This window comes from Gymnoscopelus microlampas, assembly GCF_963454915.1.
Source record: "Gymnoscopelus microlampas genome assembly, chromosome: 3".
Lineage (NCBI taxonomy): Eukaryota > Metazoa > Chordata > Actinopteri > Myctophiformes > Myctophidae > Gymnoscopelus > Gymnoscopelus microlampas.
The window spans coordinates 58,665,926-58,682,958 of NC_139940.1; the positions used below are offsets into that span (position 1 = coordinate 58,665,926).

At 42.4% G+C, this 17,033-nt stretch overlaps 1 protein-coding gene across 1 annotated transcript; it reads right to left on the reverse strand.

Annotated features, from left to right (window-relative positions):
* Nucleotides 1-2,091: 2,091 nt before the first annotated feature.
* On the reverse strand, nucleotides 2,092-16,512 carry LOC311041951 (complement factor H-like; the record flags this gene model as incomplete). Its single annotated transcript, XM_084052442.1, has 4 exons — nucleotides 2,092-2,114; nucleotides 2,997-3,073; nucleotides 6,574-6,679; nucleotides 16,452-16,512. 4 exons carry the CDS (start codon nucleotides 16,510-16,512, stop codon nucleotides 2,092-2,094), a joined length of 267 nt encoding a protein of 88 aa, XP_083908568.1.
* Nucleotides 16,513-17,033: the final 521 nt, after the last annotated feature.

The window sequence follows — 17,033 nt, forward strand, 5'->3', positions numbered from 1 at the left end:
CAACTTTCTAACCAGAAGTCACAAAGTGCTGCACATACAATCTACACATTAAAGCAAAGCAAGGAAAGTCCCGTCAGTGGAAACACTTGGCGGGTGGTCTGGTGGTCTGTCGAACACAACCTGGGCGGCCATCTCTGCTTGCTGACGAAGGCGGTCGCACTTTTCTTTCCTCCTGACCCTTATCTCTCCACTCCTACAACTCGCTTCTCTACACTGTACCCACGAACAATCCCGGGTGAAAAACATGGAAATTCTTAACTGGTCGTTAAACGCCATAGACCAAATTTTCTCAACTCGGAAAACTGGACCTGAGGACCCCACATGCCCCGATGGGACCTTTCTGGCCGGATACATGGGTGATGCCCACTACAAGTGGCGAGTTCTGTGTCTGTCCATTTTGTCTATCGAGGACATTGAAGATATTTATAATTTCGTCTTTATGATAACAGGTTTTTTGCTGATTGGAGCTGGCATTGCACTTGTGTATCGGAAAATTGGCAAGACAGCTGCCCTGGACGGAGCCCCCAGGCTGCCTGTAATGATAATGGAGATGGGCAGAGTGCTGACAACTCAGACGGGTGTGACCGCTGAACTGAAACGCGACACGAATAACATCATGGACAACATCACCGAACTGAGGCGCGACACGGATAACATCGTCAACGAGAGAGTCCACAAGCTGGACATCAAGCTGGATATCAAGCTGGACACCATCCTGGCATCGATCTTGGAGAGAGAGTCCAAGCTAGACACCAAGCTGGCGTCTCTCTCTGAGAAAGAACACATGTGGGACAACATCAAGACATCGATCTCGGACCTGAAACGCGTTGTGGACGACATCTCGGCCAGTGGCCGCACAACGGAGATCGTCGCTGACCTGAAACGTGTTGTGGACGTCATCTCAGCCAGTGGCCGCACAATGGAGATCATCGCTGAGAGAGTTACTGCTCTGCGGGGCGATATGAACATGGTTAGAACCAGGCTGGATGAGCCAGGATGGGAGTAGATAAATTGTCTGCTCGGGAATACTATGGATTATGGATTATGGATTATTGGACCCCCCCCCCGGTTCTTCCTCCGGTGGCTACAATGTGGAGAAGACCCCCCCCCCCCCCCCCCCCAGATGAACCCCCCCCCCCCCCCCCCCCCCATGGCCACCTGTTGTTATGACTCTGGGTCGGAACCCAATCAAGGCCGTCTCCCACAGCCTCACAACTCGCTGTGTTATCGCTCTGACACCAGCGCATGAGATAACCAGACTGGGTGAAAACACCAAGGACAAACTTCAGGCTTTACTCTCTACACACACGAACACATGGTTCTCATGAAGTTAACATAACCCGCACATACACTCGCCTTCGCTTCCTCGCACCTGCTCCTCCCCCCCCCCTGCTCCTCCCCCCCTGGGCTCCTTTTTTTTCGCTCCCCTCACGCACTGCCCCCCCTGAGGCAGGGCGTGAGAGTAGTGCTTTTTTTGCCCATCCCATCCCCACCCCCCCCAACCCCCCCCCCCCCCCCCACAATATTCTTGCAAAGAGGGAACGGGCATCCCGCCCAAGATAGCGCCGCCCATGGCTGCTGTGGTGTTGGGGAGTGTTGTTACTGTCTGTTGTAAACTGTGCTCCGCTGTACCAAGTCTAATTCCTAACATGTTCACATGTCATGGCAATAAAGTCTTCTGATTCTGATTCTGAACAGTGTTATACCCGCGGCCATTATAGCCCGCTTACGGCGTATCACCGATTGGGTCGGTTTAGGCGTCCGTGACGGAGTTCTGTCTGGGGATATGGTCTCAGCGAAAACAAAACAAAGCAACAAAACAAATTTTAAAGGATACAACATAGAAAATCATCAACTTAGGGATCTAGCGGCTAAAACTGACACAAACATTCAACAGTAAAAGACAAGCATAAGGCTGTATAGGGTGCTTTACAGTAATACCTTCGTGAGCAAATATGTTTTAAGAAGCGATTTAAAGGATGTGATGGTATCCGCTTGTGGAACTCTTGGGTAGGGCATTCCACATTTTCGGGGCACAAACTGAAAAGGCTCGTATTCTCTCTGTTACAAGTTCATTTATTTTGGGGACCTCTAAGAGAGCCCCATCCGAGGACCTGAGGGCACGGGGAGGGTTGTAGGTGGGCAGGAGCTCAACAAGATTTTGGGGTGCAAGACCCTTTCACGCCTTAAAAGTTAATACAAGGATTTTTAAATCAATTCTAAAAGCAACTGGAAGCCAGTGAAGAGTAGCCAGGACTGGGGTGATGTGGTCCTGTGTTGCCATGTCTACTTATTATAAGCGATTTTGGGCTTGCTTTTCTGTAAAGTTGCTTGTAAATTTTGGTTGTGTTTTGTTGGGCTTATTTTAGAGTGTAGTTGCTTATTTGGGCTTGCTTCAAATTACTTTTTCAATTATTATTTAAACCAGTGGTTCTCAAACATTTTCATGTCAAGGACCCCCAAATGAATGTATTTGTCCACGGACCCCCATCTGAAAATATTTTTTACATTTTCTGAAAATAAAAGATCTACAATTTCACAATGTGCCGCAATGTGACACAGCTTGTAGATCTGCTATTTTCCATATAGCCAATGTAGGCTACAAATAGTGCAGCGTATTAGCAATAAAATTGTGCACTTTTTGTAAGAAGCGTGAAACTTTCAGCATTGTTAGTAAATACCATAACATACATTTTTAGAAGGGGTAGGGAAGTCAGATTGACCTCTGAGAATTGTTCTGGAAAACTATTTTCATTCACAAATTTAAAAAATATATGTAAGCTAACGTTACAAAAAGAGGTTCCCGGATTGAAAGGTATAACAACACATAGGTTGTCCAGGTCTAAATGGGTAAACATGTGAAGCAGCACATCAATATTCATAGTATTTTCTACACAAGTAGAATTGGTGGAAACTTACGTTCACATGTAGAAGAAGATGTAGATGACAGATACAATACAGAACAGAATGCAATGAGTGAACACATAAGATCTTACCCTCACAGACTGGGAGAAATCCATCCCATCCACTTTGCATGCAGCGCCGTTTATTGATCCTGCTGACCATTTGGTAACTAAAATGAATGCAAATAAATAAAAATAACTTTAGGTAAACAGATAAGGGACAACTTATGATATTTGCATAACAGCCCATATCTTTAAAAAATAATACTATTTTTCTCCCCAATGTCGTCAATTGATTCCTCCCCACACACATTTCTGTGTCACCACAGTTATAACCCACTGACTAACCTGCCAGTGAGGAGCCCCCACTGGGAAGACGTATAGATAGACCCTTTGCCCTACTCCTCCCGCCCAACTTTCTCTGCCGCTCCAGCCTATTAGTGCAGTAACTAGTATCACCCTCCCCGTCCGGCTTCACTCTCCTGAACGGGGATGGGGCGTATGGGTAATCCCTCCTGGATGCTATTGGTGGAACGTCTAGGCTGAAGTCTTGTTGTGATGCCAATTCCCAATTCCCCCATGTAGAACTAGGCACCATACTGCAGTAATAAAGGGGTATTAAACTCAACTCTCCATTCTGCCCGCCTGGAGGCTACCATGTTGTGGAACGGAGGAGCTGTTATATTTTGTATACCTAAAATATTGAAAATAGTCATTAAAAGCTGAACATGTTAATTAAATGAAATGCTTTCAGTTGTCATAATAATATAAAATTGTATTAAGGTAATAGTGCCCAAGGTGCAACCAGATTTTACATGTCCCTTCCTGGCTCCGCCCCAAAAAACAAAATGTGCTCAGTGACCCCATCCCCCACCAGCCCATCCACATCCAGCTGAATGAAATGAGGAACACTTAAAGAAATAGAAACATAGCACTACAATGTATACAATAAAATGTCATTGGACATGCCTAAGAAGGAATAACACTAAAAGTAATACAAATGAAGACATCATCAATTTGTACATAACATGTTTTCCCCCTATTTATAATTTGCCAAGAAAATATTCGCACATCCCTTTTGTTCATATGCAGGTGCATTGGACAGTGACAAATGAAGCAATCATGAACAAACATTCATGAACAAAAATCCTGCATGTTCAGCAGCATCAGTTTGATTCAAATTTACATAATGTCAATTTGAATAAAACTGATGCTGGAAGAGCAAGAGCAGAGTGTAGGATTTTTGTTCATGAATGTTTGTTCATGATTGCCTCACTGTTTACAATTTGTCAAATAAGAAGCAATTATGAACATGTTCAGGGTGAAATGCCATTAAAACAACAGTATTTACAATATACTCTGTCATGTTGTCAACAGTATATCATTTACAGGGCAAAACGTTGTCCCTGAGCTGGTTGGCCACATAGTTTACAGACAGGCAGACTGTGACACCGTGACACTTTGCCTATTCCTGTTAACTGTTCCTTGTTCTTGCACTTTCGGCAAGTAGACTTCGCCCAGGATGGACGACTGTCCGCACCAGTTTGAGCACAGGGTGTTATGGGCATAGTTGGAGGGGCTGGTGTAGGAGGGCCAGCAATGAGGTTGCCTGAATGGCAGGCATTATGGGTTGTGTGGAGGGGTCAGCAATGCCAGGGGTTGCCTGACTGGCAGGCATTATGTCTAACATTATAATATAACATGTTATTATATCTCTGCTGTCCAGCAGCAACCAGCTAACTCCAAAACGCTCATTTTTCAGGAAATCAAAAAACTAAATATAAGTTTTTCAGTAAATGAAGAAAACCTTATATTTATAAAACAAAGCAATACTGCCTCATCAAAGTTGGTATAGTGACTTTATATATTGTCAGATACTTGCATGTGTCATTATATCATCACCACTTTACCCAAATCCAGCTCAAGTGGAGTTAGGAGTTTTGTCCAAACACAAATCCAGCGCAAGTGGAGAGAACAGCTGACAATAGCTCCAATTGCTGCTGAGGGAGAGGTTTCAAATGGGGCTAAATTCCTAAAAGCTAACAATGGATCTCCAAGCTCACAATGCATCACAATGTGTGAATTAATGCCCTGATGCGTCATGACACTTAGTGACACTTATATAGGTCTACAATAATAAACAGGACTTTAAATATTACAATAACGTCTGCAAAGAGGGGTTCACAGACTTGGAGTTCATGTTTCTATAAAGTTGCTGATATTTAGATATTAGAGTTATTGGTTGATATATTGATTCTTGTACCACACCTCCTTAAGTCCATCTGTGATTATTACCAAGATGTTTTACTGTACCAATTCTTAATAAGTAAATATTGAAATATTGCAGAATCCCAATCAATTGTAATGTAAACATTACAAATGTAACTAGAAAAAGTGCTCCTCGGAGCACAGGTCTCCGCCAGGTCAGGTACGTTATTCTGGCCTCCTGGTGGCGCTATAATAGGCCAATGTGAAAAGGGTGCCATTTATTCTTAGGTCTTTCACGGCAATCAGACACTGCATTCATGATTTGAGGCATTTTGTTCCAAAAATGTGTTTTGCTAAATTAGACCTGCTGGTGGCGCTATAACAGGCCAATGTGAAAAGGGTGGCATTTCTTCCTCTGCCTAGTGGGAATGTGCGTGTGAAATTACATGGAAATTGCAAGCTGCATGCATAGTTTGAGGCTTTTTGTTCAAAACGGACCAATCCTGCAAACTTTGGAAGCCAACCATAGGCAATGAGGATGGAATATGAGAAATCGGACAGATCCGTGTTGATCACATGACTATAGAGATGTTAATGTTAAAATGAGTAATGTTAAAAAATGGGTTTTGCACAAATCGGCCTCCCGGTGGCGCTATAACAGGCCCATGTGAAAAAATTGGGGCAGAGGTTCTGAATTGGCATCCAGGGAGTGTGTGTGCACAGTTTCGGAGCGACCGGGCCAACGGTGCCGGAGATTAGCTGCTAACACACAGACAGGACGGACGGACACATGGACGGACGGAGGGTAAAACATACTCTCTCGCCATGCCTTTGGCCTGGCGGAGACCATAACAAATTCTAAACAACTTGTTTTCAGGTAACAACTACATATTCTTGTAACTCATGTCTTGCATTACCAATGCTGGCCATATCAATCAACTACATGGCAGAAAACACAAGCATCACACATCCCACTATCCACTACATGCCTGACCTCGAAAAAAAACGCCTCCCACAGACATACAGGGACTGACCTGTTTCACACTGTCGCCAGTCTACTTAACATCTATGTCATACCTTCTTGTTTTTAAATTCATGGTGTAGATCCTTTAACTCTGTTACAACTTCTGGGGGTCCCTGGAACAAAATATTTTGAGATGGGGGCCCACGGCCAAATACATATAATTTTTTAGAACTACTAATATTATAGCAACGTATGTTTTTTCAAAAAACGGATTTAGAAGACATTTATAGAATCCCCAGAAGCAAAGATTTGAGTTACAAAGGTTCTCTTTAAAAATATATATATGTCACAATGTTCCAAGTGTTTTCCAAAAAATAGCAGATCTACAAGCTCATAGCTATGTGCTTGTACTTCTGCTATTTTTGAATAGCCAAAGAAATGTTAAAATGACACAAACGATACTTTCCCGGTCTTAAAGGTTTAAATGTGTTATCATACCCTGTTTGGCATGTGTACTCAACCTCTGACCCAAAGACGAAATCCTCTCCCTTCACAAGGTGAAACTCTGCAAACTCTGCATCACCAGGATGACCACATGACTTTGCTGCAAACAAAAAGTATCTTCTCAATAAGTAGAGGCAGGTACACTACACATTAAGTCATTATTACGTCGTCTGTTCAATGTTGAATTTTGATTTTGAAAAGGTTAGTTTTGGTTGGAGCTGAATTAAATCTTCTGCCAAGAACAACCCAGTAACATTTGCTATGCTCCCCAATGCATTGTAAACATATTATGCATTATAATCTGCTTCCAACACTGTATAATTATAGTTAATAAAGGGATATTTCACTTTAAAACAAAATGTTGGGTCATTTTATTGTCTACTCAGGCTTTTGGGAGCACCCCGGACAGTTTTTAAGTTGCTTGATTCAGTATTTACATATTTGATATTCATTTTAAGCACCCTTCCTATACAAACCCATTGTAACTTCAAACTCCATTTTAACCATGTTAGATTCATCGGAAACACCCGTCCTTGGTTCTGGTGACAGAATTTGTCCTTCTAATACGTGACGAGACCGTGTTTTTTCAATTACTTTTTACATTTATTGTATCCGCCAGGCCGAAAGGCATGGCGAGAGAGTGTGCTTTACCCCCTATCCGTCCATCCTTGTTTGTGTCCGTGTGTCCGTGTGCTAATCTCCGGCACCGTTGGCTTGCTCGCAGCAAAACTGTGCACACACACTCCCTGGATGCCAGAGCAGAACCTATGCTACCAATTTTTCACATGGGCCTGTTATAGCGCCACCAGAAGGCCAATTTGTGCAAAACACATTTCTTGACAGTACTCCGAGAGATTTTGTCCAAACATTACGCAAATCGGTACACAGTGGCCCTCATTTATCAACGCGGTGCATCCCGAATAATGAGCGTACGGCGTAATCACCGCACCTTTCGGCATTTATCAATATATCCTGACGTGGGCTTTACCCTACCGTACGCTGAGATCTCACGTCTGGTCGAGACCAGTTGTTGACGTTGGCTGCACCCGTTTATTCCATCCTAGACCTGCGGAGCAGCATTGTCTGACTGTCTGACAGTCATCTAGACACATAATCCACTCCTAAATGTGTATATCTACACTAATAAATAATCGCTGTGAAAATATATCATTTTATAAAGTAATTTAAACAAACTGCTTTAACAGTCATTCAGATAAGATTGTAGATCTGTCTGTATTGAAAATAGCAATCTACAAGCTCACAAGCCAGCGTTGCATCGCGACGCGTTGTGAGCTTGTAGATCTGCTATTTTCAAAAATATACAAGCGCTTTTGCGCCGGGAGTCCCGCGGTCGGGACGGCACCTTTTCATGGACAGTGAGGTCTACAAACTTATAGTAGCTTGTCCTATGTTATGGAGTTATGTCATAGAGAGTTATGTAGGCTACACAACCTGGCTGGGTTAAGGATATAAACCCGACGCTCCAATATTAACGTGGCGCCACGGAATCACTGCATTCCGCCCGAGTCTCATGTACCGCTACGCTACATGAAAGACAAAGTTGGGCGGGCGCGTGTGTGTGTGTGTGTGTGAGAGAGAGAGAGAGCGAGAGAGAGAGAGAGAGAGAGCGAGACAGCGAGAGAGCGAGCGAGAGAGGCGTGTGCGTGTGTGGCGAGCGGGGGTTTCTTATTGGCTTTTCATGTCTTTGGTCGTATTCTGGTTCGTCTTCATGTCGTAAAATCGGGGCGTTTTGAGAATATTTTAAGGGCGTGTTATTTAAATGACGCTCGTTTCAGCCGTGACATTTATCAACGCTGGGACCAAGTGTACGCTTGGATCAGCTGTGTAGGATGCGTTGATAAATGTGACTTCGACGTTGGTGTACGGCCGAATATATGGAAAAATATACGCCGGTTTATACGCTGCGTTGATAAATGAGGGCCAGTATCTCTAATAGTCATAAGACAAAACAGGTTTTTCATATTTTTCATATTCCATCCTGAGTGACAAATATTGCCAAAGTTTGCAGGAGTGCTCCGTTTTGAACAAAATACCTCAAATCATGAACACAGCATGACATATCCGTGAAATTTTGCACGCACATTCCCACTATGCCGAGGAAGAAATGCCACTTGAACATTTTCAAATGAGCCTCATGGTGGCGCTATAACATGCCGATTTGTGTTTTTACCTATAACTGCACCGATCTGTGTAAAACTTTGTATGCACACTCTCTAGAGGCCATATTCATATTCCATCCTGATTGGCTAAAATTGACATCTAAAGTTTGCAGGAGTGGCCCATTTTGAACAAAATGCCGCAAATCATGAATGCAGAGTCCGATTGTGGTGAAACTTTGCACGCACATTCGCACTATGTTGAGGGACAAATGCCACCCTTTTAACATTGCCCTATTATAGCGCCACCAGGAGGCCCGATTTATGCAAAACTTTAATTTTTTATATTACTCCTACACATTTTGTCCAAACATCATGCAAATCGGTACACATTATCTCTATAGTAAAGCGATCAAGATGGTTCCGTCCGTTTTTTTGTATTCCATTCTGATTGGCGAATTCCGAACATTGCTGGCCCATAATAACCTACGTGACCTGGCGGAGACCTGTGCTCCGAGGAGCACTTTTTCTAGTTTAAAAAAAAAGGAAAATGAAAAAAATTAAATACAATAAAAAAAGGAAAGTAAAATAAATGAAAAAAGTAATAGAAAAAACATGGCCCCCTCACGTATTAGGAGGGCATGATGAGTCACCAGAACCAAGGACGGGTGTTTTTGATGAATCTAACATGTTAAAAATGGAGTTTGAAGTATACTTCGTATAGGATCTGGGCGTGTCAGATAAAATGAATATCAAATATCTAATCAAGCACCTTAAAAACTGTCTGAGTAGCCTGAGCCTGAGTAGACGATAAAATGACCCAACATTTGTTTGAAAGTGAAATATCCCTTTAAAGGACCTCATATATATTTGATTACTTCATAAGTGCTGGACACTCACTGAATTTCTCTTCAACAATAGCAGATATACAAGCTCATAGCGTTGCACTGAGTGCCGCGCTATGAACCTGTAGATTTGCTATTTCTTTGAAGAATCATGACAATGTTTGCAAATAACTCAAATCTTTGCTTCTGGGGGTTCTACAAGTGTCATCTGAAACAGTAAAAAAAAAAAAAAAAAAAAGTATGTTGCTGTATATCAGTGGTTCTCAAACTTTTTCATGTCAAGGACCACCCAAAATTATATGTATTTGGCCGCGGAACCTCATCTCAAAATAGTTACTGTTCCATGGACCCCCGGAAGCAAAGATTCGAGTTAAAATGTATATATTTATATATATATATTAAAAGATCTGCACACATTTTCACGATAAAAATAAATAAATATATATATAGCAAATCTAACTAATCTTTTAATAGTCAAAGAAATCTAAAATGACACAAATGCGTTCCCGGTCTTAATGGGTTAACATACGCTAGGCTTGTGTTCTCATTCAAAAAGGAGCACACAACTTAACAATAGGTGAAGCAGCACATCATTCATAATATTTTTACACAAACTATAGTAGATTTGGTGGATACTTACTTTCACATTTAGAACCTCGATGATACCATTCCCTATGAAAACAAAGTAATCTAAAGAAGCCCTCATAGCCGACATGACAAAGCACTCTGACCTTTGACCCTTGATGATACCAGTCGTCCAGACCACTTATGTTGAAGTTTGAGTCATAATGATCGCTGGATACAAACCATGAAAGTTGACAATCTGAACAATAAAATATAGCTGCAAGCAGCAATTAGCGGTTTCGAGAATAATGGCAGACTGGCAGACTGTGACAAGAGTGGCAGACTGGCAGACTGGCAGACTTTGACAGAGTGGCAGACTGGCAGACTGGCAGACTGGCAGACTTTGACAGAGTGGCAGACTGGCAGACGGAAGACTGTGACAGAGTGGCAGACTGGCAGACTGGCAGACTGGCAGACTGGCAGACAGACAGACTGTGGCAGACTGGCAGACTGGCAGACAGACAGACAGACAGTGACAGAGTGGCAGACTGGCAGACTGTGACAGACTGGCAGACTGGCAGACTGTGACAGAGTGGCAGACAGACAAACAGACAGACTGTGACAGAGTGGCAGAGTGGCAGACTGGCAGACAGACAGACAGTGACAGAGTGGCAGACTGGCAGACTGGCAGACAGACAGACTGTGGCAGACTGGCAGACTGGCAGACAGACAGACAGTGACAGAGTGGCAGACTGGCAGACAGACAGACAGACTGTGACAGAGTGGCAGACTGGCAGACAGACAGACAGACAGACAGTGACAGAGTGGCAGACTGGCAGACAGACAGACAGTGACAGAGTGGCAGACAGGCAGACAGACAGACTGTGAGAGAGAGAGAGAGAGAGAGAGAGAGAGAGAGAGAGAGAGAGAGAGAGAGAGAGAGAGAGAGAGAGAGAGAGCAAAGTGCACATGTCTGAATTAACAGGGTCATGTTTTGCATAATGCAATTTAAATGTAAACTGTGGGGTTTGAGCCGTGGACCTTTGGCACATGAGACTAACACTGTATTGATCAAGCTATTCAATCCACAGCCTTGGTCAGTGAGAAGGGAGAATCCAACAAAACAAAACAAAACAAAAGAGGGAATGAAGTACATCATACATTGAAAACAACTACTCTCAATAAGCGTTTCATTTAACAATTGCATGTTTATTCATTGATACAGTCATGTTGTGTGTAATGCAATTGAGTTGAGGTCTGCATGAGGTGAGATTTGAACCGGCGACGCTCTGGTATCAAGGCAGATGATTAAGCCATTGGGCCAACAGACCCGAACTGATGAAAAGGGAGTTCACACACATGACACACTTTCACGCAAATTGCTCAGAAATACTGGATTTAAATGTTTTTCAAACTGCTCAAAATTGCAGACAATCTAAGGGCGGAGTTTACTGGTTAACAATTGCACATGCATTCATTGATACAGTCATGTTGTGTGCAATGCAATTATAATGAATTCTACATGACGTGGGATTCGAACCAGGAACCCTGTGGTTTCAAGGCAGATGATTAAGCCATTGGGCCAACAGACCTGTACTAGTGAAAAGGGAGTTCACACACATGACACACTTTCACGCAAATTGCTCAGAAATCCTTGGTTTAAATGTTTTTCAAACTGCTCAATATATTTCGGAATGGAAACTAGTCGAAAATAGTCGATCTACAAGCTCACAACGCGTTGCTATCTAAAAAGGTGTGAGATTGTAGATCGGCTATTTTCACAAGAAAGTATGTCATACATAAAAAAAAACTACTCTCAAAAGCATTTCGTGTTATTGTCTAAACATTGCACTTGTCTGAATTAACAGGGTCATGTTTTGTACAATGCAATTTAAATGTGAACTGTAATAAGTGGGATTCGAACCAGGGACCTTCGGCACATGAGACTCACACTCTACTGGTGGGGCTATCCAATACACAGCCTTAGACAGTGAAAAGGGAGAATCCAACAAAACAAAACAAAAGCGCGAATGAAGTACGTCATACATTGAAAATAACTACTTTCAAGTATGCATTTCTCGTCATCTTTAACAATTGCACATGTATTCATTGATATAGTCATGTTGTGTGCAATGCAATTATAATTAAGTCTACCTGAGGTGGGATTCGAACCGGCTACCCTATGGTTTCAAGGCAGATGATTAAGCGATCAAGCTATTGAACCAACACACCTGAACCTGTGAAAAAGGGCCTCAAACTTGTATTTGACACAGTTTCATGCAAATTGCTCAGAAATCCTGGATTTAAATGTTTTTCAAACTGCTCAAAATTGCAGACAATCTAAGGGCAGAGCTTACTGGTCAAAGTGATACATGTGTTCCTCATGAGTCAAGGCACATGTGTAAGCAGGTTTAACGGCTGTCGGCCAAACGAGGCATGACTTTTGCCTGTTTAAAGTTTGCATTTTCAAAAAATTGCTATAGCGCCCCCCTTTGACCAATTGGAGTAAGATTGGTTTCAGTGATACTTGGAAGGACCCTCTACAATATTGCAAAGTGTCAAACAAATGTGAGTCTGCATGTATGTGTTAGGGGCAGATGAATAATTTAAAAAAAGCTGCAATTTTCATTGGCTTATAAAAGCTTAACGTTTTCACTTATGGAAAATCCGCTTGGTTACGTCTGTCGGCATTGGTCCAAAGTTCATGTGTATACAGTTTCGTACAGATTGCTCATAAATCCCAGGAGGAGTAGGCTTTTTACTGCTTTTTACTGCTTTTCATAGAATTCGAAATGGTGGGAGATCTAAAGGTCAGAGGTCAAAAGTCAAACAGTGAAAGTTGTTAGGCATGAGGAGACGCATGTGTGTATCGAAGTTTCATGGCTGTAGGTCGAACAGGTCATGAGCTGTACCTGTTCAAAGTTGGCATTTTCAATTGAGTGCTACAGCGCCACCCTTTGGCCAATGGTTGTGAGTTTCGGGTTTTCGCCGTTTGGCATAGCCCTCTACCATATTGCCGAATTTCATAAGAAGTGACCAGGCGGTTAGGCCAGAACTGGCAAAACCGGCGGAAGAATAATGAACTCTTACAGATGTAATAGGGTTCGAAGCCTGATAGGCTCTCGAAACCTAAAAAAGAGAATCGTACATGTTATTGTGTACCAATGTTACACCTTCAAAAACAAACATCGTTGCTGCTGGGCAGAAACCCTTTATCTCCATATTTAATCTGTCTTTTATTCATGTTTGTATGCTTTTTCTTTCCCAAATGAATGCCCTATACTTCACCATATGACAATGCCACGCAAAAGTAGCCGATCTTGTATATCGCCTATTTTTTTTAAGAAACATTTTCTCCTACATGCACAAATTAACAACGCCAGGTAGAAAGTGTTTAAGAGTGTCTGTGGAAGATTTTGTGAATAAATAATAACATTGGATCCATTGGAATACAGGTTACTTTTTTCCATTTCCTAAAAAGTAACAGGTTTAGACATATAAGGTTTCCACCTGACAGTGACAATTTATCACACACAGACAAGTTAAAATAAAGATATGTAAACAGAATGGTCCTACCTGCTATCACTAAGTTGCCAGTTTGCATCCATACAAGTATGAAAAGCAGAACGCTGTATGGTTTCATGTTTTTCTGCATTAAACATCAATGATATTTTAGATTAGATAGATTAGTTCAGTGAGTGACCGCAGTGTGTTGTAGAGCCTCCAGTACACACAGTGAATAGACGGAACACACATCACCTCATATGACACACTGATGATTGAGAAACATGCTGACGTCAGCACTTTGGACTGGCTATGACAGGGGTTCTCAACCAGGGGTTCATGAACTCCTAGGGGCCGTATTTTCGCCGCTGCCTTAGGCCCCCTACACACTGCCAGATATTTGGCTGTCGGGGAGTTTTTTTGGCGTTCACCGTCAAAATCCCAGAATTTACCCAAGAAACGGGTGTTGCTCGCAGAGGAGTTGCTTGCACGGTGTGAAAGGCACTCCGAGAAAATCCACCCCTGATAAAAGCGATCGCCGAGACTTTCCAAAGTGGATCTAGATTACTAGCATGTTTGATATTTGGCTCTGTCGCCGACTGCAAACATGCAATGTGATATGAGGCTCAGCCTGCGATTACTCCCAGTAAAGTCCCGACACTACGCAACTGGTGTTATTAAAACATTTAGAACACGTGCGCTCCTTCTCTATTGCAGCCAGGTTATTATTTTTTGTATAGGTTGCAGGTATGAGGGGATATAGTTCCGTTGTCACTTTACTGTAGGCCTATTAGAGTAGGTCTACATGTATATATAGGATTGTCATCTTCAAGACTGAAATACATTTTTATCACCTGAACGACCGAGGAAATGCTTCTGACCAGTGTTGCCAGATTTTGCGAGAGAAATAATCAACCTGGTTTATGAAAACAAGCCCAAAAGAAGCGACTATGCCACACAAGCACTTTAAACCTATATAGAAATATACATTGGATATTTGAAAATAGACGATCTACAAGTTCGTTTTGAGCTCGTAGATCGGCTATTTTAGAAGAAAAATCTTGAAAAAATTAGAACATTTTGGAATATTTTCCAAATCCACACAACTATTGCATGGGGGTCTATGGCAAAACATATTTTCAGCAGTTGTTTGAGAACCACTGGTTTAAACAACATTAGGAAACAAACCAATATTTAGACAAGCAACTTTACAGAAAAAGAAGGCCAAAGTCGCTTATAATAAGCGGACATGGCAACACTGCTTCTGGATTGCAGATGGTTGACTTGCTAGAGAGAGAGAGAGAGAGAGAGAGAGAGAGAAATAGAGAATTATTTAATGTCAATCATTAGCGCCCCGTCTCGGTCTCGCGCATGTATCACGGGAGCCTTGCACGTTTTCGTGAGACATCGGTTAAAATGAATTGGAATAAAAACGAATGTATGTAGGCTATAGGGTCTGGATGGCATCGTGGTGAAACATCTTGCAGTGTGTGATCCCTTGTCGGCTCGTATAGTGTGAAAACCACAACGATATATGACAGCCGATTTCAAGAGTAGTGTGAAAGGCTTACCGATTTGATGACTCCCCGATCACTTCAATTATCTAGCAGTGGGTAGAGGCCCTTACCCATTATCCCTAAACTTCTTTGCCATTTTTCTTTTACTATTTTTAAAAACATTTTCAAATAGTTCAATTAGCCGACATCGACACGTTGTGTGCTTGTAGCACGGATTTACTTGGCTGTAGCACGGATTTACTCCGGGAGTGATCGCAGCCCCATATCACATTGCATGATTTGCAGTCGGCGACAGAGCCAAATATCAAACATGCTAGTAGTCTATATCCATTTGGGAAAGTCTCGGCGATCGCTTTTATCAGGGGTGGATTTTCTCGGAGTGCCTTTCACACCGTTCGAGCAACTCCTCGGCGAGCAACGCCCGATCTTGCGTCAAATCTGGGATTTTGAAGGCGAACGCCAAAAAATCTCCCCGACAGCCAAATATCTGGCAGTGTGTAGAGGGCCTATGGCAGTGGCGAAAATATGGCCCCTAGGAGTTCATGAACCCCTGGTTGAGAACCCCTGTCTCAGCCAGTCCAAAGTGCTGACGTCAGCATGTTTCTCAATCATCAGTGTGTCATATGAGGTGATGTGTGTTCCATCTATTCACTGTGTGTGCTGGAGGCTCTACAACACACTGCTGTCACTCACTGAACACTCATTATCATTGGTGTTTAATGCAGAAAAACATGAAACCATACAGCGTTCTGCTTTTCATACTTGTATGGATGCAAACTGTCAACTTAGTGAGAGCACAAGGTAGGACCATTCTGTTTACATATCTTTTATTTGAACTTGTCTGTGTGTGATATATCGTCACTGTCCGGTGGAAACCTTGTATGTCCAAACTTGTTTGTTTTTAGGAAATGGAAAAAGAGAACCTGTGCTCCAATGGATCCAATGTTATTATTTATTCACAAACTTCCACAGACACTCTTAAACACTTTGGCCAAATACATATAATTTTGGGTGGTCCTTGACATGAAACAGTTTGAGAACCACTGATATATAGCACCATACGTTTGTCCTTTTGATTTCAAACTGTTGCCGTGCTATGAGCTTGTAGATCTGCTATTTTTGAATAGCCAAAGAAATATAAAAATGACACAGATGCGTTCCAGGTCTTTATGGGTTAAACAGTTGAATGAGCACTTCACCTATTTTCAACCTTATCAAGAGAAAGTCAGTGAGTGTCCAACACTTATGAAGTAATCAAGTATTTATGAGGTCCTTTAAAGGGATATTTCACTTTAAAAAAAATGTTGGGTCTTTTTTTCGTCTACTCAGCCGGGGGATCCGTGACCGACGCGTGACCGACGCCAAGGGGTCCGCCGACTCCGCCATAACCTACTCCGGTCTGACCGAACATGTTCAGTCTTGGCCCGACTCGGAGTAGCCATGTAGCAGAGACGAAGTGTAGCTGACAACAACACAGAGCGAGGGCTCTCGGTGTTGCCAGATTCTGTGAGAGAAACAAGCGACCATGTCTATGAAAACCTACATTCACCATTTCTCGTTGTCGCTCCCAGAGAGAGAGATTGATTGATTTGACCTACTTTTGCGCTGTGGTGATGTGATTACAAAAAATACAAAATTGTACTTAAGTATACTGCCCTGCCAAGGTAAAGAGCAGTAACTACGTTTTGGGACACGCCGACTTATTTTTGTATCCCAAAGGTCAAATTAGCCTTTGTGATTTTGGGGGATAAACAATTACCTCAAGAACAGATGCAAAATTAGTGTAATATCACTTATATGCCGATATCTCATTTGGTCGCTTATAATAAGTCGCTTATAATAAGCAGACCTGGCAACGCTGGCAGGCTAGGCCGAACGTTATAATGCATTTGCACATCAATGGCACG